We start from the raw sequence: 18178 nt of genomic DNA, 5'->3' as shown, positions 1-18178 counted from the left end.
AAATATTGCTACTCACTTATAAATGCATCCACGGACACACACCTACTTACCTTCAAGAACTCATCACCCTACAGTTCACCACCCGCACCCTCAGATCAACAAACATCCTGCTCCTCCAAGTCCCCACCACCAGGTTCTCCACCATGGGTGACCGAGCGCCGCAACACATCTTTGGAACAGCCTCCCAATTCAGCTGAGGGCTTTTCAGAGCCTAGACTCTTTTAAAATAGGTCTGAAAACTTTTTTTTCCAGAAAGGCATATGATTGCTAAATATCAAAATTATTTTTTAATCTTTTCTTTTTGTTTTTATTGAGTATGTTTTGTCTCCTACACTCTGTTTTTAACTGTTTTACTTTGTAGCACTTTGAGATCCAGTTTGATTAAAAGTGCATTAGAAATTAAATGTTGTATTATTATTATTATATGAGAGGATTTTTAAACACTGTCAGACTCAATTCCACCTATTCGACTGATAAACATTATCACAACATTGATTTAGAAAGTATAAATGACCACAAATGAAGATGAACCACAACACTGACATGTAACTCTCCTCCCTTTATGTTCCTTAACTGATGTACTACCATCATGGGATTTATTATGTACATATTTAGCATCATCCACAACAAAAATGTTAGACACAGATTGTTTAACATATACACACATCTGAATACACACACACAACTTTTTCACGGCAGAAACGTAGCAAAAAGTCACTTGTAAAAAGACAGCCAATCGAGGAAATGCGAACAAACAGAGTTGTTTTTATACCCACAGACAAATCATAATACTAACAGACAACTTAAAATACGCACACGCAGCTTTAATTACACACACACACACACCGATATACAGACACACATTAGTACCCAGACACGTGAATTGGATTACAGACGCACAGATTGAGATAGGCATTTGCAAATATATTTTCTGCAATAATATACTTTCATATGTTCTGCCTAAATTAAGCATCTTTAAGCATCAAAATGCCTAAATTAACTTAAATTAATAAATCTAAGGTACTGTACTGTTTTGCACAAAATATCTTAATTGCAGTATTTGGTTAGTGGCAATGTTTAAGAACTGTGCTTGTGATTATTTGTTACTGTACAGTATTATGTACAGCAGTATTTTATTTTTTGTAACTTTTTTTTCTTATTGATGTCATTACAACACAGTATATGTCTTATTTTCTATTATTATGTTTACTGTATTTGGTACAATTAGTGTACAGGTGACTATGTGGTTGTTATTTCATGTATGGAGGCCTTCATAATATTAAAAAAAACATATTTTGAACGTCGTGAACAGGTTTTTTATACTCTAACCATTAAAAATTTTAAGACTATTAAAAATTTTAAGATTATAAACAAGAAATTTTACTTTTGTGGAAATTCAGGTCTGGAACCAATTAACAGTGATAAACGAATTATGACTGTACTGTAATTTACAATGAACACGTCAGCGGTGTTATTGTTGGCAAAGTGGTTTCCTCTTCCTTACCGCTATTCAACATTGGTACTGCTGCTGCTTTGTTGTCCAATATGTATGGTAATAAACATTTTGCAACGACAGCTGTGTTTTCCTTCCCAATGTTGTCAAGCCTCAACAATCATTATAAAAGTTAAAAAAGTGTACAATACAATGAGTATTATCTAATAAATGTTCAAATTTTGTAAAATATTTGCATCAGTCTTTCACCAATTATGGCCTATTTTCAAATAACTCACCCTCCTCTTTGCAGTTTAGGTCTGTACTGTAAATGCCCTGACTATAACTGTATATCCTTTAAGGTGGTGGGTTTCCGTTACAAGCCCCATGCTTAATATTAACATGCTTTGCTTGTTGCTTGTTTTGTATAAACTGTAGCGCTTCCACAGTTTTAAGTGTCACTTTGATTTAATTCCCCCTCTTTTTCCTGTTTTTTTTTCACAGGATCTAAAAAAGCCTTTTGACAAAGCCTGGAAGGACTACGAAACAAAAGTGTAAGCCGTCCAAATTTAAAATGTTGATTTTGGAAATGTGTAGTTTGTCTTGACTAACCACTCTCCCCTCCTAATCTATTTATGTGATTTCCTCTCACACTCCACATTCATTTAAATTAACCTCTTCTCACCTGCTCCACACTGGAAAGCCTGCATCACTGTGAATGTGCATGTAAAAAAAAAAAAAAAAAATGTGATTTTTATAGGTTTTTGTATATGTATCTTACAAGCTGCAAAGGACATTCTTTACTGAAAGGGTAATTCGACCTCTCCCCAGACCCCTTTTGAATAGATAGGGCAGTCTTGGTGCCGACATTAGGTCTCCAGCCAGGTCCTGCATGGCGTCAATCCATGGAGGACAAGCCCCATGGCATAGTTGGCTCCTCTCTTTAAATGCTGTTTGTTCAGGAATGTTGTCTTTGCTGACCAGTTGCTGCATTTGAATGCATTATTTATGCATACAATTGTAATTTATTGATATAAATGTTAGTAGTGGGCATTCTTTCTGACCTGACAGCACTTGAAGTGAGCCCCCTGCCATAACCGTCATTTGGACTGTTGACTAAACATAAACAGCATGACAAACCTGTGTCTGTCTCTCTTTATAAGTGGCTGCCTTTCAGACTGTAATACAGTCACAGCTGAAGAAGCACGACACATTTTTGGTACGTCCGCTCCCAGAAAACTGCTAGCTCGGCTTAGAAATAACTGTCTTATTAGTCTTTTCCCATGTCATCACATAAAAACCGTAGACGCCACAACAATCAAATGCAATTTTAGAAATCTGGTTATTTATGTGCAATACTGTCCTTACTGCATACCTATGAGGTCACTTTTTGTCATATTTCTGAGACTGGCATCTTTTTTTTAAGTATATTTTGTCAGTATTGCAAGCAAAATAATTACAAATGTTGCATGGAATGGTGCCTCCCCGCCATTTTGTGATATATTCTCGGGATGGGCATTAACAGTTAAACAGTGAAATGCAATGCACGGCTTGGCTGCAGCCAGCAGAGGCACTGATGAGTCTGTCTCAATGCCATGTTGAGCTACACCCATGCAGACACAACGGAACAGGAGTTTAAAACATTCAAAGAGAGTGATTCTCCCATTTCATTAAAATAGTAGAAATTGCCAGTATTTGTTTAAGTAAATAGAGCGAAATGCCCCTTCCTAGTATATTCCTTCTATTGCCTGCAGGTGTATGCACCATAGTACTATTGTTGTCTTTGTGTAAAATCACCTGGAAACCGACTCGAGCCACTGTCAAAATATTTGCACTCCCTACTTTGTTTGCTTTTGAGCTTTAAAATCTAATAAACTTGTTTTGTAATAATATAACGGAAACTGCTTTGTAGGAAATCCGGCTACCAATCAAATATCAAGGATGATTTTACACCCCTGACCACTGTTTATATTTTATAATTGTGTACACCGTCTGAGTTTGTGACAATGTGACCTTTTTTTTGCTTTTTTTGCACCAGCACGAAAATAGAAAAGGAGAAAAAGGAGCACGCCAGACAGCACGGGATGATCAGGACGGAGATTAGCGGGGCGGAAATTGCTGAGGAGATGGAGAAGGAAAGGAGATTCTTTCAGCTACAGATGTGTGAGGTTAGTTTCATTGGGATCGGTTGTCAAGTTTGACTCTGATGCACAAGTCGTTAAATATAGAACACAATTTATTTAAAACACATTTTCCCATAACAATACTATTAGGGTCAAACTGTCAGCAATAAAAAAAAGTTATTAACATTTTAAAATTCTTAACAGTCATAAAAATAAGTTAACTACTGCTTCTAGTAAAACATAAAATCAATAAAAGTGTAGATCTTGTTGCGCACATCTTATTTTAACATTCCTGATTGTGACATAAGTGTAAAAAGAAAAAGAGGACATTTAAGTTAGGGATGCACAATATTTTTTTTCAAACCGATAACTTCCTGTTACAATTAAACACCATTGATACGTGCGTCTCACTGAATAGAAGAGGCAACAACACTACGCCAGTCACCATCGTTAAGCTTGCCAACAGGAAATCCACAATGGCATTGTTGACACAGGGAAAAAAGCTGAAGGGCACAAATGTGTACATGAACGAGCGCCTCACTAAACGCAATTATGATATCGCCAGGATAGCACGCGACTTGAGGAAACGGGGCAAATGTTAGTACTCCCAGAGCAACCATAACAACAACAATAATAATGGGGTCTGACGAAACACAAACATCGTCATTCAACTACAAAATTACAACGCTTCAAAGGATTACTGAACAAGAAGATCAGTACTAAAGTGCACATTAATCTACACTTACAGACATTCATAGGGCAACACAAAAGATTGCTGAACAGGAATATATGGAAGTGAAAAACTTCAGCAGCTTAGATCACATTAGTCCGGAATTAAATAAAGATATAGATCCAGATACAAATGTTTTCTTTCATACCAGGAATAATTGTTTTTATTATACAGACAAACAATATACTGTAACCGTATGTGGAATTGAATTATGGAATGGAATGGATTACACAAGGAAATCAAAAAAAGCACTAATATGATTCAAGTTTAAGAGACTGTTCAAACTACAAGTATTCACAAAGTACAAAGAAGAACAATTATGATGAACATCTTGAACTTTTAAAAAACAAAAAAAAATGACATACTGATTATCTATGTATTTAATGTTTGTTTACTTACTTATGGTTTATTTATTAATTAATTTATTCACTGTTCTGTTACAAATAGAGAACAATGATATGATATGGTGTGATATGAAAAGGGGTAGTATTAAATAAGCTCTGCTTATTTCTACTCCTTTTCGGACATGCTGTAATGAAACAACTGGAAATTAGTGATGCATTGTATTGTATGCATGTTCGAAATAAACTGAACTGATACCGATAATCGATAACTTATTTATGTCAATTTTAAATTTATTTTGTGCACACCAGGAAAAACACAACCGGTGTACACAACGCAGTACGGGTAATCTCGCCTCGATGAAGCGTTTATCACAGCTATATTTTCAACTTAACGTTTATATTGTTGTGACGTCATGCATGACTACGTTAAAATGCAAAAGTTTAGTACAACTCTATAACCCGTTAACTTTGGTTACAATTGGATTGGGACGACTTCTGGACCATTCCATTTGAACTTGCTCTGTATGCTGATAAAACCTGAAAACAATTGGAATAGTCGCTCTACAAAAATGACAAGAGTAGGTGTTTAGAAACATAACAGTTTTACGATCATGAAGCTATTCTAATGTAGTTTTTGGAGTACAAAACCCATACCTAGAATTTTTTATATGATGTATCGCCTTAGCCCTTTTTGATATACTGTCATGAACTTAACAGCCAACTTGTTTTACTTTCAAGAGAACAAGATGAAAGAGTTGAAAACTTATTTAGATAGAAAACACACTTTTGGCTCTGGCTGAACCTGTCTGTTGGCGTCTGACTGGGTCCCATCTTGACAATGTTTTGCAGTATCTTCTCAAAGTCAACGAGATCAAAATCAAGAAGGGAGTGGACCTGCTGCAGAACCTCATCAAATACTTCCACGCGCAGTGCAAGTAAGACACACTGCAAATTAATTGCAACCTTGCCATGGTGTAACACAAGTACCGTAGAAGTAGTTTTTGTGTAATCATGCTATAATGCAAAAAGTAATACGTCATATGAATCTTGTTCAGTTTCTTTCAGGATGGTCTCAAAGCAGTGGACAACCTGAAGCCTTCCATAGAAAAACTGGCCACTGATCTCCACACAGTGGGTTACTTTTACATGACTGCCATTCCATTCAATTGTAATCATTGTTCACCCGTTGTCTCCAAAATCCTGAATGTTTTGTTCTCTGCAGATAAAGCAGGCGCAGGATGAGGAGCGGAAGCAGCTGACACAGTTACGAGATGTTCTTAAGACAGCGCTACAAGTGGAGCAGAAGGAGGTAACACACATACACTCATAAAAAAACTAACTTTTGTGTCAGTGTTCTTGATGTTAACACTTGATTTTACATGGCCTTAGCATAATAACACATGCTGAATTGCTAGAAATTAGAGATTGTATTGTGAAATGTAGAATTTTGCTATGCTGTAAATCAGTCTAATGTCCTGAAAGAAATGCTTATTTGTCGTTTTTGGCCATTTTTTTCATGCCATAGTAAAACAAATGAGTGAAATTTTCCACAGTGGAACCTCTAAGAAATTAGTGGAAATGTAAATAATCTGTTCCTGTGTCAAATTGTCACCATTGTAAAACTAGAAAAACATTACAGGCAATATTTTTGTGTTTATAATTGTACGTGTGAACGAACACACACACACACACACACACACACACACACACACACACACACACACACACGCACACACATTCTTGAGGTTCTTCTGGTATCAAGATAGTAACCTAGTTAAGATACTGTTTTTGTTTTATTATTTGTACACAGTGCAATCACTTAGTGTGCAATATGTATATACATATGTGCATAGGTGGCATTAGTTGTGTTATTACTATTATTCCTTTTTAGTTTTTCGTTGTTTTCTTATGACATTTTACGTGTTACTGTATGTAAAATCTGCATCGCAACCACAAAATGCCCATATTGTGGAACAAATAAAGTCTATATTATTTCCTATCAATATTTGCCAAAAGCCAAAGAAAACAGTAAAAACTACATGTTGATCGTTTAAAATTTACTAATTTGTGATCTTGCACAAGGATGTTGGATAGTTTTGAATTTCGAATTGCATCATCACGGTCAGCTTTAGAGGTTCCACTGTCTTGTATTCGTATCTTTGCAAACCAAGCTGCCTCATTCTATTAAGATGACAAATTAATCTGACCTGAAGTTTTTTTTCTCTCTTATTGCCTACATGTTTTGTGAAACAAGTCTAGAAGAGTAAGTAAATCAACAAAACATTGATGGTCGTGGTGTTCTGTATTTAGTAGGATTTTATTTCATACGATTTGCATTTTTACGTTTGTGATTTGACTCTGTAGAGTTTAATTCTCTGATTTGATGTTGATATTGTTTTAGTTTGTAAAGACAAGTTTCAGGTCTGTTCTTTAAACATTGTTCCATTAGCAAAATGTGGACCGAATATCAATAAAAGTCACTTCCTGACTAAAATAAAACCTTAGTCTGCTCAACTACTGCTTATGCATTTGTTATTGGCAGAAAATGTGAGACATTTTTTTCAACATACTCATCCTATTAATGCTGACACTGAAGGTCTTTAACCCTTCCAGTCTAGAGTAGTATTTAGCGCTTTTACATACTTTTGTGTTTACCTTTATATTTCACCTTGTAAACTTTTCATCTTGTCTCGGTTGATTTCTTATTTTTCAGTACAACGCTACTGCCTGTCAGTGATGGGATTTATGGATCTTTGAAGGGAGACAGATTTTTTAGGAGCCATCCTTTTAAAAAAAATGGTCAAAAAACTGTCTCGTTCTTATAGTTTTTTTTATCAAGAAAACAATCAATGGTAGAAGTTATAATATTAAATTGTGGATCAGAATAATTTAAATTTACACAAATATTACACTATCTGTGTTGGCCTTGCGATTGCCAAGGTGTACGTTGCCTTCCACCTGAATGCAGCTGGGATAGGCTCCAGCACCCTGGTAACCCCAAAAGGGACAAGCAGTAGAAAATGGATGGATGGATGGATAGTTTACTATACTATCTATTGCTATTTATAAAGGCAATGCTCTTTTTTGAATCACTATATTTATTGTTTTTATTTGAACGGCTGGAGTTAAGTTGAATAGGATTGGATACAAGGTTTTGGACTCCTGAGATTTAGTATTAGGCTTTATCTGTTTCTTATTAATATTTTTCCAGGATTCACAGGTGCGTCAGAGCAATACCTACAGCCTCCATCAGCCGCAAGGCAACAAGGAACACGGCACTGAGCGCAGCGGCTACCTTTACAAGAGAAGCGACGGGTAAGTCACTTGTTTCACTCACTAGAGATACCTGCACAATCCAAGGGGGTCCTCTGTTAGATTAAAATCCAAAAGTGTGCTTTTGCAATGATAATAATGCTCAGTTGGATAAAACTGCAGGTTGCGTAAAGTGTGGCAGAAGAGAAAGTGTACGGCAAAGAACGGATACCTCACCATCCCACATGGCACTGTAAGCAACAAAACCCACAATCAAAATAAACAACACAGTCTGTTTGTGATGAAGGGAAATACTCAAATCCTGCATATATTGTCATTTAAATGACCTGCAAAAGCCAATAGACATCCAAAGCTGATTTTCTATTCCACATCATATTATATTCCGTCTTTCTTACAGGCAAACAGGCCTCCAGCTAAACTGAACCTGCTCACCTGTCAGGTGAAGAACAATCCTGAGGAGAAGAAGAGCTTTGACCTCATTTCGCGTAAGTTGAGCAAGTTAACGTTTTCTTCGCTCGCCACTAACTGTCCCCCAAAAAAAACAATTACCACTCCACTTCAACTAAAAAACAGCGTAGGTCTATTCCAGACGGTTAATAATTAATAGCTTAGTGTTTTTCACACCTACCATTCATTGTTCTCTGTTTTATTAATTTTACTTGTTCAAACATTTTCTAACATTCTATATTACAGAATAATAAAAGTATGTATAATTTGTGGAGACATTTGCGACTCTGTTTTTTCTTTCTGTAGAAACTTCAAATCAGTTGATTACCCTTTGACATAATTGAAGTTTGCTTAGAGCAGTGGTTCTTAAACTTTTTTCACTAAGTACCATCTCAGTAAACACTGAGGTCAGAATTTATAACTATGTATGGTGATGCTTGCTCAAGCTTTTCATTTAATCAACTAACTGGAGTCATTGGGAAAAGATGGAAACAAATAATTAATTATGGAACTACTAAATTATTAGTTTGTAAACCTCTAATAAGAAATTCGAGTTGGCAAAAAGGAACTAAAATAAATAGAAAAATATATAAGTTTTATTTAATAAAGAAATCTTTGAAGGCTGCCCCATACAACACATTTGGAAAATGGAAGGACTTTTTTGACTGCCCGTTGCCGTGGGATGCCATATTCAAACTAATCTATAAAACTACTATTGATGTGCAAAATCGTTATTTTCAAATTAAAATTATTTATAACTTCTTACCCACGGGGAAAATGTTAAAATTATGGAATATGACAGAGTCAGATGACTGCCGATTTTGTTGTCAGGAGTCTGAATCCACCCTGCATTTGTTTTGGTATTGTCATATTGTGTCTTCTTTTTGGGTGGAAGTTGAAAAAATGTGTTTAAGGATTGGTTTGTTTATGAAGCTTGATGTGGTTTCTGTTATTTTGGGAGAGTTCATTGACAATCATGATTTAATCAATTTAATTATAGTACTCGGTAAAAGGTTTATTTTTAAGGCCAAAAACAGATATTCCCTTAGTATTACTTTCTTTAAAACATTTATTCAGTATTTTTTAACTTTAGAAAGTTACATGGTTGAAAACGATAATGATGCCAAAAAACATAAAAAAAGATGGGAAGTCCTCAAAGGCTTATGTTGAAAGTGTAATTATTTATAGATTATATGCTATCTGTTGTTGTATTCCCTAACTTTTAGTGACCTGAACATAAGCTGGACTGTAAATACTTTTTTTGTTTTTGTTTTTAAAATGTAATTTTGTTTATAGATTATATGCAATCTGTTGTGTTCCAAAATTTTATGTTTTTTTTGTTTGTTTGTTTGTTTGTTTGTTTTCTCAGTGTACATGAATGAAGGTGTGTGTTGCTGGACCCGACTTGGACATTATCTGGACTGGACCTGGTTTTAAAAACAAAAAAACAACAACCTTTAAACAAAGCTAATTTCATTTACAGCCAGGTCTGGTGAAGATAAGGTCCTTTCTTTCTTTTTTTATTTATTTATTTTATTTTTATTTTTTTATAGATAGGATAAATAAATATTTTCTTGGATAAAGAGGAAAGTAAACAATATAAAAATAATTACATAAGGGAGAAAAGGGAAAGAAAAAATAGTAATTAAATGAAAATGTTAGTGGACCAGCAGCACAAACAATCAAGTGTGCTTCAGGGACTGTGTTGTGTCCCTTGCAGAAGTGTTGTCCATGTTGTGGAAACCAGAATATTGCTGGCAGAAAGAAACAACCCCTTTTGTGTGAGTGGGTGTGTGTGAGTGTGAATAGGGGAGGGAGTTTTTTTTTTCCGGGTTGATGCACTAGTTGAAAGTGTATCGTGTGTTTTTTTCTATGTTGATTTAATAAAAAAAAAACAATAAAAAAAAAACAAAAAAAAAACACTGAGGTCACTCTCCAAGTACCACCAAAATGACCAACATTAAAATACAGTAGCCTAAGTATTTATTAAATTCAAGGCAGAGGTTTAACAAGAATATTTAATATTTTGGCCACTAACATTACACACAATTTGAATAGTAACACTGTTTGAAACTAGGAAATTAAAACACTGTACTTTATTCAAGTGATTCTTTTGGCGTACCATTAGATGGAGCCTGCGTACCACTAGTGGTACACGTACCACAGTTTGAGTATCCCCGGCTTTGAAGCTTTTTCTAAAATATGGTGTTTTATTTTTATTTTTCTCAAGCTGCTGTGCTTCTCTTTTGAGACATTATGTAGCACGCCAAGGGAATTCCGCTTAGACCTGTAACATGAAGTAACTCTTGAAAATGCATGATTATTATACTATTGGTAATTGTCACTTTTTTGTACATCTTTCCAAAGCAACACAATGCAAAATGTCTTTCTTTCTCACATTTTAGATGACAGAACATATCACTTTCAGGCTGAGGATGACCAGGACTGCCAAATGTAAGACGATGTTCCGTCCTTTACCTTTAAAAATTACTTCACTCTCCACGCTTGGTCTGATTCTTTTCGGGGTTTCTTCCTGAGAGGGAGTTTTTCCCTTGCCTCTGTAACCAAAGCGTTTGCTGATGTTTTTCGTTCATGTATGCGAGTCTGCTCCATGTGTAAAGTTTTTGTGAATTATTTGAAAATAAAATCCAGTTTAGTCTAAAGTCTAAGGGCCCTATTCTCCCATTTGCTTAAGTGAAAAAAGTTCTACCATTGCTCAGGTTCTGGCTGCGCTGCATTCTCTCTCTCGACTTAAGTCTATCACTGCGCGCCTTCATCCAAGATGTGCACTTTGGGTGAAGCAAACCTTAAATGTGGGCATTCACTGTTAACTTTGTCCCTATTTCCCCACCGACATAATTACTTTTGTTTTTTTGGTGCCTCTGAGGCTGTAATAAATCCAGCGCCCCAAGAAGGTGAAACATTGTATATCACTTGAAGTTTGGAAGAAGTGTCCACCACAAATAATGATACAAGACACCTCCAGAAAACTATCAAATCTATTCTGATTGCTTCAATTGAGACACCTGGAAACATCAATTGAGCTTAGGATAAAAACACCATAATGGCACTCTGTATTAACTATAAAAATTTAAAAGGCACATTGTTGTCTCGTGAATGCGACCACCTGTATATCTGCTGTGTTTGGACATCCTGGGACTAACAGACATGATTTCATCCGGACCGTAATCATAGGACTGTGACTATTTAATAGAAAATACGTATATAATGTTGCATCTATCAATTGATTTGATTGACTTTTTGAAAGTTAATATCATACTGTCATGCTCCTCCACGCAAGCACACACAAACACAGAAGATTTGTGCTAAACTGAACTCTTAATGTCACAAATGACATCGGGGTGGTTATAATGATAAGTGAAACAAAGTTTAATCTACAGATTATTATTCACATCCAGCCAGTAAGAAGAAGCTGTTGTAGCGTGTATACACACACTACATCACCATGGCGACACACGTTTACGTGACAAGCACTGCCTGGATTTTGAAATTGAAAGTATTATCTTTTTCATGGATTTTATTAACATTCACAAGTGTTAGTGAAACTCCCATGTTCCATAATTTTTTACGCAACCAGGAAAAAAAGGCGCCAAAGCGAAGTCCACCTCTTTAGTAATCAGCCTACTTTAAAGGGGAACATTATCACCAGACCTATGTAAGCGTCAATATATACCTTGATGTTGCAGAAAAAAGACCATATATTTTTTTAACCGATTTCCGAACTCTAAATGGTTGAATTTTGGCGAATTAAACGCCTTTCTAATATTCGCTCTCGGAGCGATGACGTCACAATGTGGCGTCACATCGGGAAGCAATCCGCCATTTTCTCAAACACCGAGTCAAATCAGCTCTGTTATTTTCCGTTTTTTTGACTGTTTTCCGTACCTTGGAGACATCATGCCTCGTCGGTGTGTTGTCGGAGGGTGTAACAACACGAACAGGGACGGATTCAAGTTGCACCAGTGGCCCAAAGATGCGAAAGTGGCAAGAAATTGGACGTTTGTTCCGCACACTTTACCGACGAAAGCTATGCTACGACAGAGATGGCAAGAATGTGTGGATATCCTGCGACACTCAAAGCAGATGCATTTCCAACGATAGTCAAAGAAATCTGCCGCCAGACCCCCATTGAATCTGCCGGAGTGTGTGAGCAATTCAGGGACAAAGGACCTCGGTAGCACGGCAAGCAATGGCGGCAATTTGTTCCCGCAGACGAGCGAGCTAAACCTCCTATCGACCCTAGCTTCCCTGGCCTGATGACATCAACTCCAAAACTGGACAGATCAGCTTTCAGGAAAAGAGAGCGAATGAGGGTATGTCTACAGAATATATTAATTATTTAAATTTGGGCTGTCTGCACTCTCAAAGTGCATGTTGTTGCCAAATGTATTTCATATGCTGTAAACCTAGTTCATAGTTGTTAGTTTCCTTTAATGCCAAACAAACACATACCAATCGTTGGTTAGAAGGCGATCGCCAAATTCGTCCTCGCTTTCTCCCGTGTCGCTGGCTGTCCTGTCGTTTTCGTCGGTTTCGCTTGCATACGGTTCAAACCGATATGGCTCAATAGCTTCAGTTTCTTCTTCAATTTCGTTTTCGCTACCTGCCTCCACACTACAACCATCCGTTTCAATACATTCGTAATCTGTTGAATCGCTTAAGCCGCTGAAATCCGAGTCTGAATCCGAGCTAATGTCGCTATAGCTTGCTGTTCTTTCCGCCATGTTTGTTTGTGTTGGCTTCACTATGTGACGTCACAGGAAAATGGACGGGTGTTTATAACAATGGTTAAAATCAGGCACTTTGAAGCTTTTTTTAGGGATATTGCGTGATGGGTAAAATTTTGAAAAAAACTGATGGGAACTGATTTTTAATGGTTTTAACCATTCTGAAATTGTGATAATGTTCCCCTTTAATTAAATTTTAGCACTTTTGCCTAACATACGCTTGGGTTGGCGTGGCTAAATGGAAGAATACAAATGATGGGAACGTGCCTAACTTCCAGTGCGTAAAGAACACTTAAGCACAGAACGGGAGAATAGTGCCTTAAGTGCATTCTGTATAAGCCTTTTGCCACTTCATCCCCAATACACAATCTCACGCCTTTTCTTATTTCTACCTCCGACCCAGAGACCTTTTATCGTACTTTCACTTCTCCTCTTGTTTATTTTTGCCTTCTTTTTCTTTGTCTTCGTCCTCGACCTTACGTCTCTACGTGCCTCGTCTGGTACTCTTCCCTGCAGCTGGATCTCCGTGCTCCAGAACAGCAAAGAGGAGGCGCTGAACCAAGCCTTCAAAGGGGACCAGCACGTCGGCGAAAACAACATTGTGCAGGAGCTGACCAAGGCCATCCTGGCTGAAGTGAAGAGGATGACGGGAAACGACGTGTGTTGCGATTGCGGCGCGCCCAGTGAGTATTCCAGCTGACAGTCTTCAATTAACCTAACATCCATGTTTTGGAATGATGTCAGCGTACAGCAGCACTAACCACTTTTCCAGCGCCAAAAATCATTGCTCTTTATTGAAAGCATCTGCTTATTTGAACTACTTGCCAGCCCCCCTTGTGCCTCAGCAGAGGTGTAAATCTACTATATGAAAGAGCGTATTGCAAGCAGGCTCGGTCACTTTCCTCCTGGAGAGCATAAAAAAGCCTTCAGGCAGCTGTTAAAACGTCCACAAAGACAAAACACAGTTGGTGCAACCTTTTGCAAAGGACGTGTCAGAAAGTGTCTTAGATTCGGACCTATTTGCAATGTTTTTTTCCTTTTTTCCTCCAGACCCAACATGGTTGTCCACCAACTTGGGCATCCTCACTTGTATCGAATGCTCAGGGATCCATAGGGAGCTGGGAGTCCACTACTCCAGGATCCAGTCACTCACTCTGGATGTACTCAGCACCTCAGAGCTCTTGGTAGGACTTTTTTACATGCACTCTGCTGCTCTCCATCACTTATAGCATTGTTTATTTAAATTGTGAGGCTTCAAAGGAGGTGCGGAGCTTGAGATTTTTTATTTATTTAAAATTAACTGCTTGAAACTTAGACAGAAAGTTACATTATCTTGCATTAAAGAATTGTTTCGGGTTAAAACCATAAGACACAATAGTATTTTCTTAAGCATTGTCTTGTACAGACGACAACAGAAGCTAGTGCCAACTGAATAATTATTTATCTTTTGTAATCAATTTCAACAATTATATTACCAAAAAAAAACAACACTGAGAACTTGTCTTGGTTTTAGCATTTTTCTTAAATTCCACATGCATTTCCGTATTTTGATGCCTTGTTGCGTCGAACATCTTCATCAGTTTATATTAAAAAATAGTCCTCATATAGTATCTCGTCTTGTCCACCACAGAGGACAGGGGAATAATGTGTTCTGTATCTTAGAAATGACTGCATGTTACTCAAAACCACCTCATAGTATTGGGTACACACGTTTAAAGGTAGAAATTAAGTGTGTTTTCAGCACAATGTCTGTATTAATGCAATGGCCAAAGACAGGTTTAAACCTCAAGGGACAAAGGCTGACTTTTTTTTGTCCCTTCTGTAAATTTTTGCTCTATTTTGGCCATAATACATGATTTTTGATGCAGTTATTCAACAATACCCCAAAGCCAAACAGGAAATACAAGTCATTCATTTTTCAAAGGGCATAAATACATTTTGGATTCCTATTGCAATTGCAATTTGCAATTTCAGCCCTAAACAAAATTATAAAAAACCTGTACCGGTAATGTTTTTTAATTTAATTTTAATCCTTTGAAAGCCTTTTGATCAAGTGATATCGCGGTTTTGTATACATTTGCGTGACTTAGGTTATTTTACTACTTTAAACCTGTGATATTATTTGATCAAAAGGCATTCAAAAGAGTCAACATTAAAAAAACATGACATGTTTGATATTTTTGTTTAAGGCTGAAATGTGTTGAACAATTTAAGCAAACAATTTCACTTTTTTATTCATTTATTGTTGTTGTATTTTGTTTTAATGTAGCAGAAAACCCCACAAAATATGCTTCAGAGAATTGCGTTTTCAGGAGTAGGCTTAATTGGTGATTAGACACTAGCCTTAAATAATTGAAAGTCTTTATTTTTTTCAATATATCCATCCATCCATTCATCCATTTTCTACCGCTTATTCCTCTCGGCGTCGCGGGGGGTGCTGGAGCTTATCCCAGATGCACTCGGGTGGAAGGCAGGGTATACACCCTGGCAAGTCGCCTCCTTATAGCAGGGCCAACACTGATAGACAAACATTTACCATCAAATTCACACACTAGGGCCAATTAAGTGTTGCCAATATATGTTTACTTTAAAAAAGCTTTGGCTTGGACAGATATTCCATTCATTTTTTGGGCAGGACACATTTCAAAAAACTTCTCCCTTCACTATTTGTCTTATTTTGTGTATTCCGGAGAACCAGTGTCCTCTACAGGAGACATTTAATTTTGGTCTATTTATTTTGGTATTTTGAGTTACAGGAACGCTCTGCTGTTTTTATGGCCTTCTGCAAAAAAGCCAGTCAAAGTTAATCTCTATCACAGCACTCACAAATGTGAGTCTCCCTTTTTTTTAACTGAACTCGCGGCCACCAGTTGATTAGGCCAAAAGATGAAAAAGAGAGGACCTAAAATAGAACCTTGAGGAACACTACTACTAGTATACATAAAGCATTTGAACAAATGACTACTGACAGCATCTGATGTAAACAAGCTACAGCTACACCCAAGTTACATAAATCACATTACAAAAAAAAATGTTACCGCCAAAAAGGAGAGGACGTAAAGGGGCGTCTTAAGGAACACCTCCGTTATTTAATCACAAGGTTGGACGCCAATGTTCTATGTTTGCTAGCCAGGTTAAAATGTCAATGCAAAGATCTGTCACCGTTTACAGTGGTCCAAGTTCTTCTATACAATAGGAGCACTCTAGTGATTTTAGGAATTTGCTGCATAAATGTTTGTCTCCCAAATTTTGAACTGAACTTGTGGACCGGTACGGTGTCATTCCCCAGCACAATTTGGCCCCTTGACCGCCAGTTGAATAACCCTGGTCTAGAATGTCTGTTGCTCTATTAATTTAAGTGTTGTATCAATGCTGTGGCACGTAACTGCTGTGCATTCCACAGCTGGCCAAGAATGTGGGGAATGCAGGCTTCAATGAAATAATGGAGGCTTGCTTAAGTGCTGAAAACGCGATGAAACCCAACCCCTCCAGTGACATGTAAGTGCACTCCTTTCCAACCACTTGTCGACGCCATCTTTTAGTGGATGCCATAGTTGATGAGTTTGACACACTGCACCCTACCACCAGGCAGGCGAGGAAAGACTTCATCATCGCTAAGTACACAGAGAAGCGCTTCGCCAGGAAGAAATATCCAGACTCGGCGTCGCGGCTCCACACGCTGTGCGAAGCAGTAAAGGCTCGGAACATCGTCTCCCTCATCCAGGTCTACGCCGAGGGAGTAGACCTCATGGAGCCCATACCGCTTGCCAACGGACATGTTAGTACACAAAATGCATTTATATCCACAGTATTAGGTACAATTGTTTGTGTTATTGAGATATCAAGACAATAATCCCCATAATAGTTTTTGTGGTGTTTTTCATAGCATACTACTGTCAGGGCCTCAACTTGTAGTATTTCCACCAATATCTAAATAATCTCTTGGTTTTAATGCAAGTCTTTTGTCCCCCCAGGAGCAGGGAGAAACGGCGCTTCATCTTGCGGTCAGACTGGTGGACAGAACGTCGCTCCACATTGTCGACTTTCTCACTCAGAACAGGTGAACACAAACCATCCACATTCAAATATTGTTTTGTAGAAGGTTCACTCAGCCAGCATTTCTTATGACTGTTCATTAGAGATGCGCGGATAGGCAATTATTTCATCCGCAACCATCAATCCATCCATCCATCTTCTTCCGCTTATCCGAGGTCGGGTCGCTGGGGCAGCAGCCTAAGCAGGGAAGCCCAGACTTCCCTCTCCCCAGCCACTTCGTCCAGCTCTTCCTGTGGGACCCCGAGGCGTTCCCAGGCCAGCCGGGAGACATAGTCTTCCCAACGTGTCCTGGGTCTTCCCCGCGGCCTCCTACCGGTCGGACGTGCCCTAAACACCTCCCTAGGGAGGCGTTCGGGTGGCATCCTGACCAGATGCCCGAACCACCTCATCTGGCTCCTCTCGATGTGGAGGAGCAGCGGCTTTACTTTGAGCTCCTCCCGGATGGCAGAGCTTCTCACCCTATCTCTAAGGGAGAACCCCGCCACCCGGCGTAGGAAACTCATTTCGGCCGCTTGTACCCGTGATCTTGTCCTTTCGGTCATAACCCAAAGCTCATGACCATAGGTGAGGATGGGAACGTAGATCAACCGGTAAATTGAGAGCTTTGCCTTCCGGCTCAGCTCCTTCTTCACCACAACGGATCGATACAGCGTCCGCATTACTGAAGACGCCGCACCGATCCGCCTGTCGATCTCACGATCCACTCTTCCCTCACTCGTGAACAAGACTCCGAGGTACTTGAACTCCTCCACTTGGGGCAAGATCTCCTCCCCAACCCGGAGATGGCACTCCACCCTTTTCCGGGCGAGAACCATGGGCTCGGACTTGGAGGTGCTGATTCTCATCCCAGTCGCTTCACACTCAGCTGCGAACCGATCCAGTGAGAGCTGAAGATCCTGGCCAGATGAAGCCATCAGGACCACATCACCTGCAAAAAGCAGAGACCTAATCCTGCAGCCACCAAACCAGATTCCCTCAACGCCATGACTGCGCCTAGAAATTCTGTCCATAAAAGTTATGAACAG

General features: G+C 38.3%; 1 protein-coding gene across 3 annotated transcripts in view; it reads left to right on the top strand.

Moving 5' to 3' along the window:
• The window catches only part of asap2a (ArfGAP with SH3 domain, ankyrin repeat and PH domain 2a), a 109154-nt gene that overhangs the window by 70040 nt on the left and 20936 nt on the right, over nt 1-18178 (top strand). For 2 of the 3 annotated variants that reach the window (XR_009816001.2, XM_061968341.2), the window contains exons 5-19: nt 1937-1986; nt 2217-2243; nt 3471-3600; nt 5479-5564; nt 5685-5760; nt 5852-5938; nt 7841-7944; nt 8065-8134; nt 8300-8387; nt 10755-10803; nt 13614-13780; nt 14148-14281; nt 16501-16595; nt 16686-16875; nt 17072-17157. Coding sequence is in view for 2 of the 3 variants with exons in the window: in XM_061968341.2 (XP_061824325.2) it covers nt 1937-1986; nt 2217-2243; nt 3471-3600; nt 5479-5564; nt 5685-5760; nt 5852-5938; nt 7841-7944; nt 8065-8134; nt 8300-8387; nt 10755-10803; nt 13614-13780; nt 14148-14281; nt 16501-16595; nt 16686-16875; nt 17072-17157 (1439 nt within the window). In the remaining variant the exon portion in view is untranslated. The remainder of the gene's footprint in view (nt 1-1936; nt 1987-2216; nt 2244-3470; nt 3601-5478; nt 5565-5684; nt 5761-5851; nt 5939-7840; nt 7945-8064; nt 8135-8299; nt 8388-10754; nt 10804-13613; nt 13781-14147; nt 14282-16500; nt 16596-16685; nt 16876-17071; nt 17158-18178) is intronic. The other variant, XM_061968342.2, reaches the window with a different exon arrangement.

This window comes from Nerophis lumbriciformis, linkage group LG08, assembly GCF_033978685.3.
Source record: "Nerophis lumbriciformis linkage group LG08, RoL_Nlum_v2.1, whole genome shotgun sequence".
NCBI lineage: Eukaryota > Metazoa > Chordata > Actinopteri > Syngnathiformes > Syngnathidae > Nerophis > Nerophis lumbriciformis.
Note: the sequence above shows the minus strand (reverse complement) of the source record. Positions and strands in the feature narration are given on the sequence as shown.